Source organism: Rhincodon typus, chromosome 4, assembly GCF_021869965.1.
Source record: "Rhincodon typus isolate 14 chromosome 4, sRhiTyp1.1, whole genome shotgun sequence".
In the NCBI taxonomy this organism is placed as follows: domain Eukaryota; kingdom Metazoa; phylum Chordata; class Chondrichthyes; order Orectolobiformes; family Rhincodontidae; genus Rhincodon; species Rhincodon typus.
The window spans coordinates 98,807,046-98,820,274 of record NC_063335.1 but is presented as its reverse complement, the minus strand read 5'-3'; the positions used below and the strand labels follow the sequence as shown (position 1 = coordinate 98,820,274).

The window sequence follows — 13,229 nt, the reverse complement described above, 5'->3', positions numbered from 1 at the left end:
GATAAAAATATAAAACATATAAAAATTGTACCTTGATTGTTAACCTATCTGTTTGCTTTAAGTGCCCTGGGTTCCATCACTCCTCACTTAGAGTTAATACTAATGTTCCTCTTATTTTCTCTATGGTTGATTTAATTTGCTCCCAATGCTTCAGCTGTAACGTCCGCACTCTTAGCATTTTGTTTTGAACCTCTGATCTGCTCCAGATCCTTTATTTTTTGGCTGCTGATCTGAGAGCAGGTTTTGGAAGTGTGGAATCCTGCTTTTAATCAAACAGTGAATGGACACTAACAATATGGATTCAAGCAGCAAGGAAGTGAAGTTTCACTTACGTCAGTAAATTCTTCACAAAGAAAACACAGATTCAATTCTGGGCATGATGTGGAGTTTAATACCACAAAACAGTTAATCATCTGATAAAAAAGGATCTGAATGCACTGAGTTGTGGGTGTTGGGGTGCAGGCTGGTTGAATTCTTGCTTCTTTCTGCATAGATTCTAAGTTAAACAGCATCCTGGTCCATATCTTGTGAACTCAGCTCTGTAGACACAAAAGACCAGAATTTTGTCACAACAGCGAGTTTCACCATCGTAGTGAAAATGGCCATTTAAATTATCTTCGTACCCCACTGAAGTGGGAATTTAGTAGCCCTGGATTGTAAAGCTTGACGTATGTAGATTATCTCTGGTATGAGCAGATCAGAGCTTTGCAGACTTGTTTGGATAGCCAGGGTAACCCTTTGGAGAGGAAAGGAGCCCCCTACAAATTTTTAAAGCAGGCAAAATAATAAAACAGTGCATAAACAAATTGCCATCAAGCTCATGGAACTGGCAGCAGTTCTGACAATATTGAACTGTCAGGATTTTCAGAAGCACCTGTCAAAAATTCTTTTTGGAACTGTCGAGAGGTCCTGCCAAAACGTCCTGTTGAGTGCAGCTGTCAAAAATATCAAAGGGCACTGTAAAGAGGAGCAGTTTCAAGAAAAGTTTCAAGAAGAGTTGCAAAATCGTCTGCCAAGGGGAGCTGTGAAGATATTTAAAATTTCTGGCCTATAATTATATGAAAAAAGTGACGCAGTATTAAACATAATCATTTCTTGCCAGTTCACTCTGTTACCATAACTATGAGGGTTTGCATTACTAGATTGACGCTGCATGATTGATTTCGCAACAACTCATTAGTATAGTAGGGTCCCTGCAATTTATCAGTTTGATTGACAGCTACAAATTGTAAGAGACTCTTTGAAGTGGGGCAGTAATCTGTTTATGAAGGAATTGTACATTGCATTGAATGTTTATTGTTATAAAGCTCCATCTAGCTGAAGGAATGTAATGATAGTAAAAGGGATTTTATGCATGACAGTGTTCTTTTCTCAATATACTGAAGTCTGTACACAAGCCTCAAACTTTATTCAATAGAAAATAATTTTGTCCCATTTCTGCATGGGTCCTGAGTTCCATCTATGGTTCTCACTGCAGGTGTATGTTCAGTAGTTTCTGTTTGGGAGCCATGAATTGGTACTAAGTTGGCATAGACACTATGAAGCACCAGGAGCTAAGGAGATGTTCCTTGCTTTTTCATTCTTTTTGTTGCAGTTATACAGTGTTGTAGCACTGAGGCAGGGCTTTCTCACAACTTGCCTCTGCACTTGGCAGCCTGCACTCCCATGCTGGGGCTGTTTGCCCACCTCCCAGATAACACCATCATCATAATATGAAAAGCCAACCTCCAGGGTCAGTTTTTTCCCAGGTTGGGTTTGGGGAGCCAGAACATGTTCCAATTTACACTCCAAGCCGAGGAATGAAGTCTGGAGTGAAATGCTTTCTGTAGTCACAGTCAGTACTGAGAACAGCTATCCAAGATGTGCATTACAAAGGGGGACAACTTAAATGACCACAGACCTGAAACGTTAAATCTGTTTCTTCATCAATGGATGTTGTGAAACCTGTTGAGTACTTCTTGCACTTTCGTTTTATGGCTTAAAAATGATGTTATTGAATCGTGGAGTTGGACTTTACAATTGAAGCTGCTGCAATGAAGGTGTAAAGTAATGTGACCTTCCTCACCCCCAACTCATCTCTGATTTCATAGTCAGCAGAAATGCCATCAGACAACCCATCAACCCTTGGATCCTTTGAGGCCCTTAATGACCACTTAGTAAGACAATAAGATATAAGAGCAAAAGTAGGCCATTTAGCCCATCATGTGAAATCATTCAATTAAGTCATTGCTAATCTGATAACCTTCCTCTCCACTCTCCCACCTTTTCCCTTTTACCTTTGATTCCCTGATTAAAAGATCTATCTATGTCAGCTTTAAATATGTTTAATGACCTCTGCCTTGACAGCCCTCTGTGATACAAAATACCACAGATTTACTGCCCTCAGAGAAGAAATTTGTCATCTGTGTTTCCTTTGAGATAAGGGGACCCCGTATTCTGAGATTGGGCCCTCTGTTCCTAAATACTTACACAAGGAGAAACAACTGTTCCTCAACTACCCTGCCAAATCCCCTGAGACTCCTGCAGGTTCCGATAAGATCACCTCTCATTCTTCTAAATATCAGTGAGTGCAAGCCCAACCTACTCAACTTTTCCTTCATAAGGCAGTTCCTCCATACCTGGTATCAGCCCAGTGAACTTTGTCTGGCTTGCCTCTAAAGCCAGTATATCCTTCCTAAGATAAGGGACCAAAATTGTTCCCAGCATTCCAGCTGTAGTCTGACAAGTGTCTTGTATAGTTTTAGCAAAGCCTCCCAACTTTTATATTCCATTCCCTTTGAAATGATGGCCAGCATCTTAATTACCTTCACTACTGCCCAGTGAACTTGCATGCTAACTGTTTTCGAGATCAAGAACTCCTCAAATCACTCTGTTCAATAGCTTTATGCAGTCTTTCTCCATTTAAATAGAGTCTCATTCTGCATCTACCTTTTTTGTGTGGGACAGGGGAAATGGAGGCAAGGTAGATAACCTGGCAGTTACTCTGAGCAGGCTACTGTCACGTAGGAAAGGGAGAACCTCCTTTAAAGACGCACCCTGTGAAAATTGGAGGGATCAGTCCACCACCACAAAATCAAAATTTAGCCGCCCCTTCCTCCAGCTTCTCTAACCCTGTTCCCCACACTGCTTACAATCTCTCGCTGAGTTTGCACAATGTGGCCCATCAGTAAATGCCAAACATGGGCTCCAACTTTCTTCTCCCCAAGATGTGGAGGTGCCGGTGTTGGACTGGGGTGTACAAAGTCCGAAGTCACACAACACCAGGTTATAGTCCAACAGGTTTGTTTGAAATCACAAGCTTTTGGAGCATAGCCCCTTCATCAGGTGAAATGGCTGATAAAAGGGCTGTACTTTGAAAGCTTGTGATTTGAAATAAACCTGTTGGACTATAACCTGGTGTTGTGTGACTTCTGACTTCTTCTCAGGGACTGCTTGTAGTCTCAGCCATGGCCACCACTTGATCCTGGCGCTGTTGAGGCTGTTGAGCTTCCAGCCTACTATATTTTCCAACTTCTTTCTCTCTGGGTCGGGACTTCCTTCCTTCAGGAGTGGAATTCACACCCTGAGACAGTTTTTGCTACTTTTCATACATTATTGCCATAGGGTAGCCGGGAGCTAAATCAGCTGGCTCACAATCAACTTTTCTGTGGAGGGACAGGATATACACATAAGATCCAGCCCACGGTTTGTTTCAGGAGTTAGAAAAGTTTGATTATCATCGGAGCTAAATGAACTATTCAAGTTTTTTTTTTAAAAATTCAGGAAAATAATCTGAAGTTGACTGCTCCTGTCAGAGCAGTTCCCAGGAATATTCCTTTAAAGTGAAGAAATCCATAAAGCAGTCCTAAAAGCTACAGGGTAATCGATCCAACTCTCTGCTTGTCAAACATCTATAGATCATTTGAGCTTCCTTGCTACCTCAGCCTTTGTCAAAAGTAAACAGAAAGTAGTCTTGGAAGCAAAACTGTAAGCTTTTCTGAATTCTTTGAACTATGCAAAGGAAATTGCTGACATAAATTAAAGTAACAACAGGAAGAACAGGGAAGTGATAATGTCAGGGAATTAATAACTCAGAAGACTAATGCTGTAACGAATAAGTCTGGAAATAAAAGCTAGATTTAGTGATGATAACCATGAAACTGCCGTTGGTTGTCGTAAAAACTCATCTGGTTCACCAGATCATAGAATCCCTACAGTGTGGAAACAGGCCCTTCAGCCCAACAAGTCCACACCAACCCTCAGAGCTTCCCACCCAGACCCATCCCCCTATAACCCACCTAATCTACACATCCCTGAACACTATGGGCAATTTAGCATGGCCAATCCACCCTAACCAGGGCATCTTTGGACTGTGGGAAGAAACCGGAGGAAACCCATGCAGACACAGGGAGAACGTGCAAACTCCACACAGACAGTCACCTGAGGGTGGAATCGAACCTGTGTCCCTGGCGCTGTGAGGCAGCAGTGCTAACCACTGTGCCACCGCACCACACCCATTGCCTTTCAAGAAGTAAAGGTGCTGTCTTCAAATTGTCTGACCCATATGCAACTCTAGACTTGCAGCAGTTTGGTTAACTCTTAATCTGTCTCCTGATATGCCCAAGAAAACCACTCCGTTCAAAGGCAATCAGGGATGGACAATAAATATTAATCTTGCCAGGGCACCTACATCCCATGAAAGAATAAAAAGTCAACACCCATAAGAGAAATGAAGATGATGAACTGATGAATGATCCAACAGCCATGCTGAAATATTAACTTTCTTTGCAATGCTCATCGACTAGCTTTTGATTTTCAGCACTTTGCGATTCAATTGCAGATTTCTACCATGTAAACGTAGGACACATGAGGCTACAAAGGTCAACTTATACTCACTCTTCTTATAGACCAGTGGTGTGTAGGAGCCATTACATCAATGACTGCTTGTAAGTGACAGCAGACACTCTGAGGTGAAAGGCACTAAGGAAAAAGATGGAGTTGACTGTGTCAGAGTTTGCAGAAGGGAAAGGAGAAGGAAAATGCACTGTGGTCATGTCATTATTTAGATTTTTCCTGAAGTCATTTTGATTCCAAGAGAGGGACAAAAACAAGAGAGAGACAATTGTATGGGTTGGAGAATTGACAACGTGGCCAAGGATTTTTTCTTAGACATGTTCTCATGAGTTGAGGGTATTGCTGACTAGACTAACATTTATTGCTCATTCCTAATTGTACTCAAGAAGGATGAGCTACCTTCTTGAACTGCTGCAGTCCTTGAGGTATAGGGAGATGGTTAGTAATTAGGGGAGATCTAGGGAATGGCAATAAAGTCCCAGATCAGGGTGGTGTATACCTTGGAGGGGGACCTGCAGGGATTGGGTTCCCATGCCCCTTCTGCCCTTGGTGGAGGTTGTACTTTTGGAAGGTGTTGTGGAAGGAGCCTTAGTGAGTTCCTTCAGTGCTTCCCATAGATGGTGCTCACTGCTGCCACTGTGCTTAAGTGGTGAAGGGAGTGAATGTTAAAGGGGGTGAATGAGGTACCAATTAAGTAGGTTGCTATGTCTTGGGTGCTTTGGAGTTTCTTAATTCTTGTGATGCCGCACCCATCAAGTGGAAAGTTATCCATCACGATCCAATTTCCGGTCACTGGCAAGCTCCAGGAAGGTGACAGTGAGGGATTGAGTGGAGACAATGCCATTGAATTCCAAGAACAATCGGTAGACTCTTTCTCGTTGAGATGGTCATTACCTGGTACTTGTGCATGAATGTTACTTGCCACTTATCAGCCCAAGACTTTGTGTTGTGTGGGTTTTGCTGAAAATGAACATGGATTGTTTCAGTACCTGAGGAATCATGAATTGTGCTGGATAACATACATTCATCAGCGAACATTCATTTCTGATCTTATGATGGATGAAGGCACTGAGGATGGTCAAGCCAAGAATACTATCCTGAGGAACTCTTGCTGTAAGGTCCCTGACGCTCACATTATTGACCTCCAAAAGCCTCAAACATCTTCCTTTTCTTCTAGTTAAGGGTCCAGTCAGCAGAGAGGTTTCCTTTGATTCCCATTGTTAGAGGGACTTGATCTCATACTCAGTGAAATGTTGCATTGATGTCAAGGGCAATCACTCTTATTTCACTTCACCTCTCACTTTTCGAACAAGCTTCTATTAAGGTCAGGAGCCAAGTGGAGAGGAAGGGAGGTTGGAACTGAGGTAATAGTTTGCAAGAACTGAGCACTGAAGAGTTGGTGATAATACCAGTTTTAAAAGGAATGGGAATCTGAGGAGAAGTATCAATTGTAACATCCAGGAGCCTATAAGCTAGTTAAGTTCTCAACAGTTTTGTTGTATTGAGATTAGTAGAGGAGGAAAGTGGTCTAAAGGATTCAAGGGAGACCAGACAGAAACACAGATTCAAGGGAACAGTGAAAGGAGCTTGAGTGAGAGCTGGCTTGATGGCTGAGAGGAAGTGGACAGTGCACAGGGGAAGTGGGGTAAATCAGCATATGCAGCTGAATGAATGGTTTCAAAAGTCCCAGACCTCTTTCTACCTTTTAGGAGTTCAAGGTACAAGCAACAAAAGGTGATCAATAGTTGATTATTATAAAGGGGTATTAAGGGCTGCTCATCTATAAAGAGGTAGTTAATAGTTGATGATTCTGGACTGTTGTTTTCTCTTTGGAAAGAAGAGAGATGTGCCCCAAGGTGCTTGCTATCATCCATAATGACAAGGCAAAATACTCACGACATTGAAAAGTTGCATGTAACTGTGTATTTGTGAATTGACACCTTGAGAAAATGAAGAAGAAAAAGAGAACAATACAACTGATATATAATTAATTATTTACTCTTTACATTTCTTCTTCCAAGATAACAATTGATCATCTCAAGAAAATGCCACCAAGGTTTATTTTCATTGCAAAATAACTCCTGACTTGACCAGATCGAACCTTTCAAGATTACAAATAGCAAAGTATCAAAAGTATCAAGGAAACAAATTTACAATGAGAATGAGTGCATTCAAGTGGAACTTTTTTACTCAAAGCATAATAGCACTGTGGAATAAGTTATCAGGGAAAATCATTGAAGCAAACGTTATGGAGGGGTACCAAAGGTAATTAACATTTTTTCTCAAGTGTGAAAGAATCGCTGGGGTGGGACGATAGAGTGAAGGTGGTTAGTTGTGGCTGAGAAGCACTGGGTCCTGGGTTGCTGACCTCAATAGTAAGTCCCCGTTCCAAAAACATCTCATTTTTCATGCAATCTTTCAAGTTTGTTTTATTATAAATATGTGATCTAACTCATCTTGACGTGCACACTAGTTATTTAATCTCCTGAGGGAAAACACTGCACAATTATTTGGTAATCCTCACTGGCAAGTAAGTTCACCTCCAGAATATCTACTTGGTGATCATTGTTGTTGAAATACTAGTGGCTTAAACTGAGGAATGCTTAAACTGGGAGCTGAGACTGCTCTGGCCAGAGGAATAGAAAACTGCTGAAAAGCTTTCATAGCAATTTTATGGAGAGAATTAAATTAAACTGGAACAAAAATATTACTTGGGTCTGTGTCTGAGTTTTTTCTTTGCCGCATTTTGTGACCATTAATATTAGTGTATTAGAAGTAATTACCTAATTCCTAGTTAATTCATGGAGCTACCTTAGCAAGGACAGCAACCACTTACATTACATTAATGTGACATTATTAACATAGAAGAATATCGCCAGTTGCTCAGCGAAGTCAAGAGAAACACAAAAGCTGAGCCAGAAAGGTGTGCTTAGGATGAATAACCAAAACTTTGGTCAAAGACCTCAGTGTCAAGTAGAGTTAAAATCCAGAAGTGAAATAGCAGTATCTAGAGAACGATCTCCAGAATCTAAATGAAAGCAAAATACAGCAGATGCTGGAAATCAGAAATAAAAATAGGAAATGCCAGAGAAACACAGCAGGTCTGGCAGCATCTGTGGAGAGAGAAGCTTCTTCCGTTCCAAAAGAATAGTCATTGAAATTAGTGTTAACTCTATTTCTCTTGCCACAGCTGATACCAGACCTGCTGAGTTTCTCCAGAATTTCCTAATTGTATTAAAAAATCTATGGTCAGCTGTCAAAACGCAGGCCCCTACAGTACTGTGGTAAAAAAGATAAAGACTACACAAGGCACCAGATAAGTAAGTACAGAATATTCACATCCTGATTTTCTTCTGACAGACTTTCACTTAGTAGTAAACCACAGTGGGTTCCTTTCTCAAATCAGACTTTAACTTTCAGCCAGTAAGCAGAGAATTCATTTGATCTCATTTGTAAAGGTGCCTCCCCTTCTTACAGTGGGTGTCTTAACTGTGTGTCCAGAACAATTGATAAAAATCAACACGAGCAAGGATTGAGCGTGACAATGGAGTGCAGGTCACTTTGATGGATTTCCTAGTTTCCACAAGGTACCGCTTTCATTGTACTAATTGACCAAAATTGTCTACAATTTAGCTTTATAATATTATAGAATTTTGAGAAAAAGATTGAATGGTAAATTTTGTATTATAATGAAACAGTTCTTGACAACATCAAATGAGGAATGGTCATTCAGTCCATCAAATATATTCTATCCATAAAACCTGAAGAAAGGAATGCTCAATCTGATGCATTCATTGCTACTTTATTGCTTGTCCTTGCACCTCATGAAGTGTATATGAATTTTATATCAGGTTTCTCATATATATCTTTGTAACAGACCTAGGTAATCTCAGTTACATAACAGTGAGGTAATAGCACTAACAAAAACTCTCCAAACCTCAATAGCCACATATTTAAGCAAAATATACCAGCATGTAAACATATAGGACTAGTTTTACATTGTTCTTAGAATCCCTACAGTGTTGTAACAGGCCCTTCGGCCCACAAGTCCACACCAACTCTCAAAGCATCCCACCCAGACCCATCCCCCTAATCTACACATCCTTGAACGCTATGGGCAATTTAGCATGGCCAATCCACCGAGCACATCTTTGGACTGTGGGAGGAAACTAGAGCACCCAGAGGAAACACACGCAGACACATGGGAGAATGTGCAAACTCCACATAGACAGTCACCCGAGGGTGGAATCAAACCCAGGCCCCTGGCGCTGTGAGGCAGCAGTGCTAACCACTGAGCCATCGTGCCACCCTTGACTAGAGTTGGATCTGTCTGGCAGCTAGTGTAAAATCACATAGAGATAACAATTTTTCAGCATCAGCTTACTTCCTGATTAGTAAGCATGAGTTTGCAACATAAAGTTCTTCTTCTGCCCAGAACTAACCACAGAAAACCTGTAGTGATTGAAACCAGGTGGATCTCATTGACTGAGATCCCTGATTGGGGTTGATAACCTGGGCTAATCAGGGAGCCCTGGTTGACAGATATAAACCGAAGATTCAGAGAGTCTTCTGACTGCAGGGACTGACTCTGAGCTGGCTGGTTACAGTCAGTGTACCATGTATATGTAAATAAAGGGGGATTTGGCGACAGGATACCGGCCTCTGTACAGATATTTCAGAGCCCGCAAGAAAACAAAAATTTGAAAGAAAGTAGAAGTCGCATGCTGTTGTTTCAAAGTGAAAACAGTAGGAAGAGAAACGAAGGAGTAGGTTGATGGAAGTTGATGTTATCATCTAATATGGTTTGAAGGAGAGCCTGAGATCCAATTATATAAGGGAACAGGTGATGGTATATTAGTTAGGAGTTAATTGGGTTTGAATTGTTCGCATAAATATAACAAGGTCATAATCAATAAGGTAAGTTTTAAATGAAGCTCTCACTTAAAAGTGTGAAATTTTAATTCTGTTTAATTGCTGTTATTTTTTTGCTGAGTTGAGCCCTGTGTGATTTTTCTGCTTTGCCTACACCCCCTCCCCTTGAAAAGCTAGAATTTACATTCACAGACACACACACATGTACACGCATGCTCTCACTCTCCCTCTCTGCAGGTAGAATTTTCCAACGTGAGGTTTACTTAAAGTTGTGCCTTGAAGCCAGTATCTGCTCCTTTATATTCATTCTGAGCTTGGGAAAGTGACCTACTATCATTTCCCTTGACTCACGGCAACACAATGCCAACAAAGATCCTGTATTTCACAAACACACACCAGTGCCAACTGTTACACTCGCGATAGTAAATGTAGTCAGTGAGGTTGAAGTGCCAGGTCAAACAAGACGTGTTGGCAAAAATTAAAGAGCAGGAACCTGCTGGACAGATGATCACAAGAGTAACATCAGTCCCTCTGCATAGAAGTCATATTGGCAAGCAGTGTCATGCTTCCTTTCAATGACAAATGAGACAAAAGTGCTGTGATCATAACTGATGTTGCACTTGCTCGTTGGCTACGCTTATTGTCAGCACATAAGCTGACAGTGCAATGCTTGGCTGAAATGAGTTGGAGCCAAAAATATTGAGCCCTGCAGTGCCATTGATGGAGCTGCCAGGTCGACTGGCATATGGTTGAGTTCTGTAATTGTCTCTCCACTGATTTAGAGCCTATGGAGACAATTGCTTCTCAGCATTGTTGGTTAGGTGTCTCAAGGGTTCTATAATGGGAAACATGATCAGTGTAGTTCAGCTGCCTGTTGATCTGTTTTGGAACCATCAAAGTTTACAGCACAGAAGGAGGTCAGTTGTGTCACGTGTTTTGGTTTTGGGAGTGGACTCACCTCACAGCTATGATTTCTCCCCACATTCCTGAATCCTCCACTGCTTCTGCTATCTGCGCAATTTCCCCCTAAAAGATTTCAGCTTGAACTATTCCCTATGGCACAGCATTTCATTCTCCAGCAACTGAGAGAAATTTCTCATCACCTGACATCTAGTTACACCACAGCCAGTACTGTACTGCAGGAGCAAGAAAAGCTTCATCTTTAATTTTGACTGGCAGCCCACCATGGTCTGCAGTCTGTTCTTAGTCACTTGGTGATTCAGATTGCTTTTCTGAAAGATAGAATTGGAAGAGCTCCTTTTCTTAAATCCTCTTTTCCTATGTCCACTCTATTTGTGCTGAAATCCTGTCAATATGTTAGAGATGCCTGACTTCTGGTTATTTAGATAACAGAAAGAATGCTTCTTTCAGACAGAAAGGAAGCAGTTCGACGTGATGGAAATAAATAATGCAATAATAAATATTGTCAATAAAATTCACCAATGGAACCCCGACAGTAATCACAACGAGAAAGGGAAAACAACAAAAGGAGGGGATGCTAATTTCTTCAGAGCTGCTGAACCAAACACACTGCTCTTCAAAAATGTTAAAAGCCCAATTCTAAGAGTCATAAATCATGCTTCAGAGTCCTTTAATTCCCTGGATTTTAATTTGAGAGACGTAATGAAGCTAAGACTCTATATGAATATCGGAAAATCATGGCACATTACCTATGGCTTATAGCTCAATCTCCCAACTTTTGCAGTGCTTGGAAGAAATCAGCTATCGTAAACACAAGTAGAAAGGAATTGCTTTTGTATCTTGGGCTGAACTGCAAAAGTTCAAGGGCTACTTATAGCCCACTGATGTAATTTTACCCACTAGAAAGTCCTTCATTTAATCACTTAAAGGAAGCTGATAAACATCACACACAGAAATGGTGACAAAATACATTTGAAAAACACACTGCCAATGATTTCTAGCAGTTGTATTGAATGCTAAATGGTGACTGGAAGGTTTTCACTGTGACATTCCTTTTAGGTTTCAGCTAATAATATAGACTGTAACATACATTAGCTTGCCTTTCTGCTACGGACCTTGATCATTCATCTTGATTTCTCAATATAATTTTCAGTTCTGCTGTCATGCTTTGCAATGTAATCCAACCTTGATATTTGTTTCCTGCCTCTGGAGTTGCTTCTTCTCCATGTTAAATGTCAGCTCCACACATATATCGTTCACTGCCGAGACTGGAGATGTCAGCCAGTGTATTCTCTAAGGTTTTAATTCATCTTCTGTGTTTCCTTGCAGCTTCATTGGCCACTCACTGGGCAACATCATCATTCGCTCAGTGCTGACACGGCCAAGGTTTCGATGCTACTTGAACAAGCTGCATACCTTCCTGTCACTTTCCGGGCCTCATCTGGGAACACTATATAACAATAGCACATTGGTTAGCACAGGTACGTTGAGGAGACTAGAATTTACTTTGGTAATGAAATAGAAAACACACTATGGATTTTATGCAATACTATGCAATTAAAAGTAGGGCCTTGTGTAGTGTTGTAGAACAGGGAGACCTAGGAGTTTGGGTACATAATTCTTTGAAGTTTGTATCACATGTAGACAGGGCAGTTAAGAAGGTAAGCATGTTTGCTTTCATTGCCTAGACATTTGAATATAGGAGTTGGGACGTAATGTTGAGGTTGTACAGGACATTGGTAAGGCCTCTGCTGGACTACTGAGCCCAGTTCTGGTCACCCTGCCATAGGAAGGATATTATTAAGCTAGAGAGGGTTCAGAAAAGATTTACAAGGATGTTGCTAGGATTGGAGGGTTTGAGTTATAAGGAGAGGTTGGATAGGTTGGGACCTTTTTCGCTGAAATGTAGGAGGTTGAGAGGTGGCCTTATAAAGGTTTATAAAATCATGAGGGGTATAGATGGGGTGAATGGCAGGTTTCTTTTCCTTAGGGTGGGGGATTTCAAGACTAGGGGGCATATTGTTAAGGTGAGGGAGGAAAGATTTTAAAAAAATATGAGGGGCAAGTTCTTTCACATGGAGAGTGGTTTGTGTGTGGAATGAACTTCCAGAGGAAATGGGGTATGCAGCTACGGTTACAAAATATTGAAGACATTTGGATAAGTACATGATTAAAATATGTTTGGAGGGATATATGCCAAATGCAGGCAAGTGAGACCAGTTGAGTTTGAAATCATGGTCAGCACTCTGGTTACACCAGAGGGTCTGTTTCCATGATATAACTAATGACTCATGGCAGAAATCTAACTATTGTGGTGTACAGTTTAAAGGATGGTATCGACTGGTTTTAAAAGAAAATCTCTGGTGGTTCTTTTCCTGATGGGTAACCAACCTCAAATGTATGCTGAGGATGCTCTCATTAACCTTCCCTTGCCACTAATTCACTGCCAGACAGCTGACTGGATAAGTCAAAATTTCTTCCAACAGAAACCATTTAGCTTCTCCTACACATCAAATTCTGCTTATCCTCCTCAATAGCTCAAGCAAGACCAAACCATATAAATCCTTCAGTCTCCTGCTTAACTCAAAGCACAGGTCAAATAC

At 41.1% G+C, this 13,229-nt stretch overlaps 1 protein-coding gene across 2 annotated transcripts in view; it reads left to right on the top strand.

Annotated features, from left to right (window-relative positions):
• The window catches only part of fam135b (family with sequence similarity 135 member B), a 350,061-nt gene that overhangs the window by 313,729 nt on the left and 23,103 nt on the right, over positions 1 to 13,229 (top strand). For both annotated transcript variants that reach the window (XM_048596063.1, XM_048596062.1), the window contains one exon: positions 11,956 to 12,107. In XM_048596063.1, the coding sequence (XP_048452020.1) occupies positions 11,956 to 12,107 (152 nt within the window). The remainder of the gene's footprint in view (positions 1 to 11,955; positions 12,108 to 13,229) is intronic.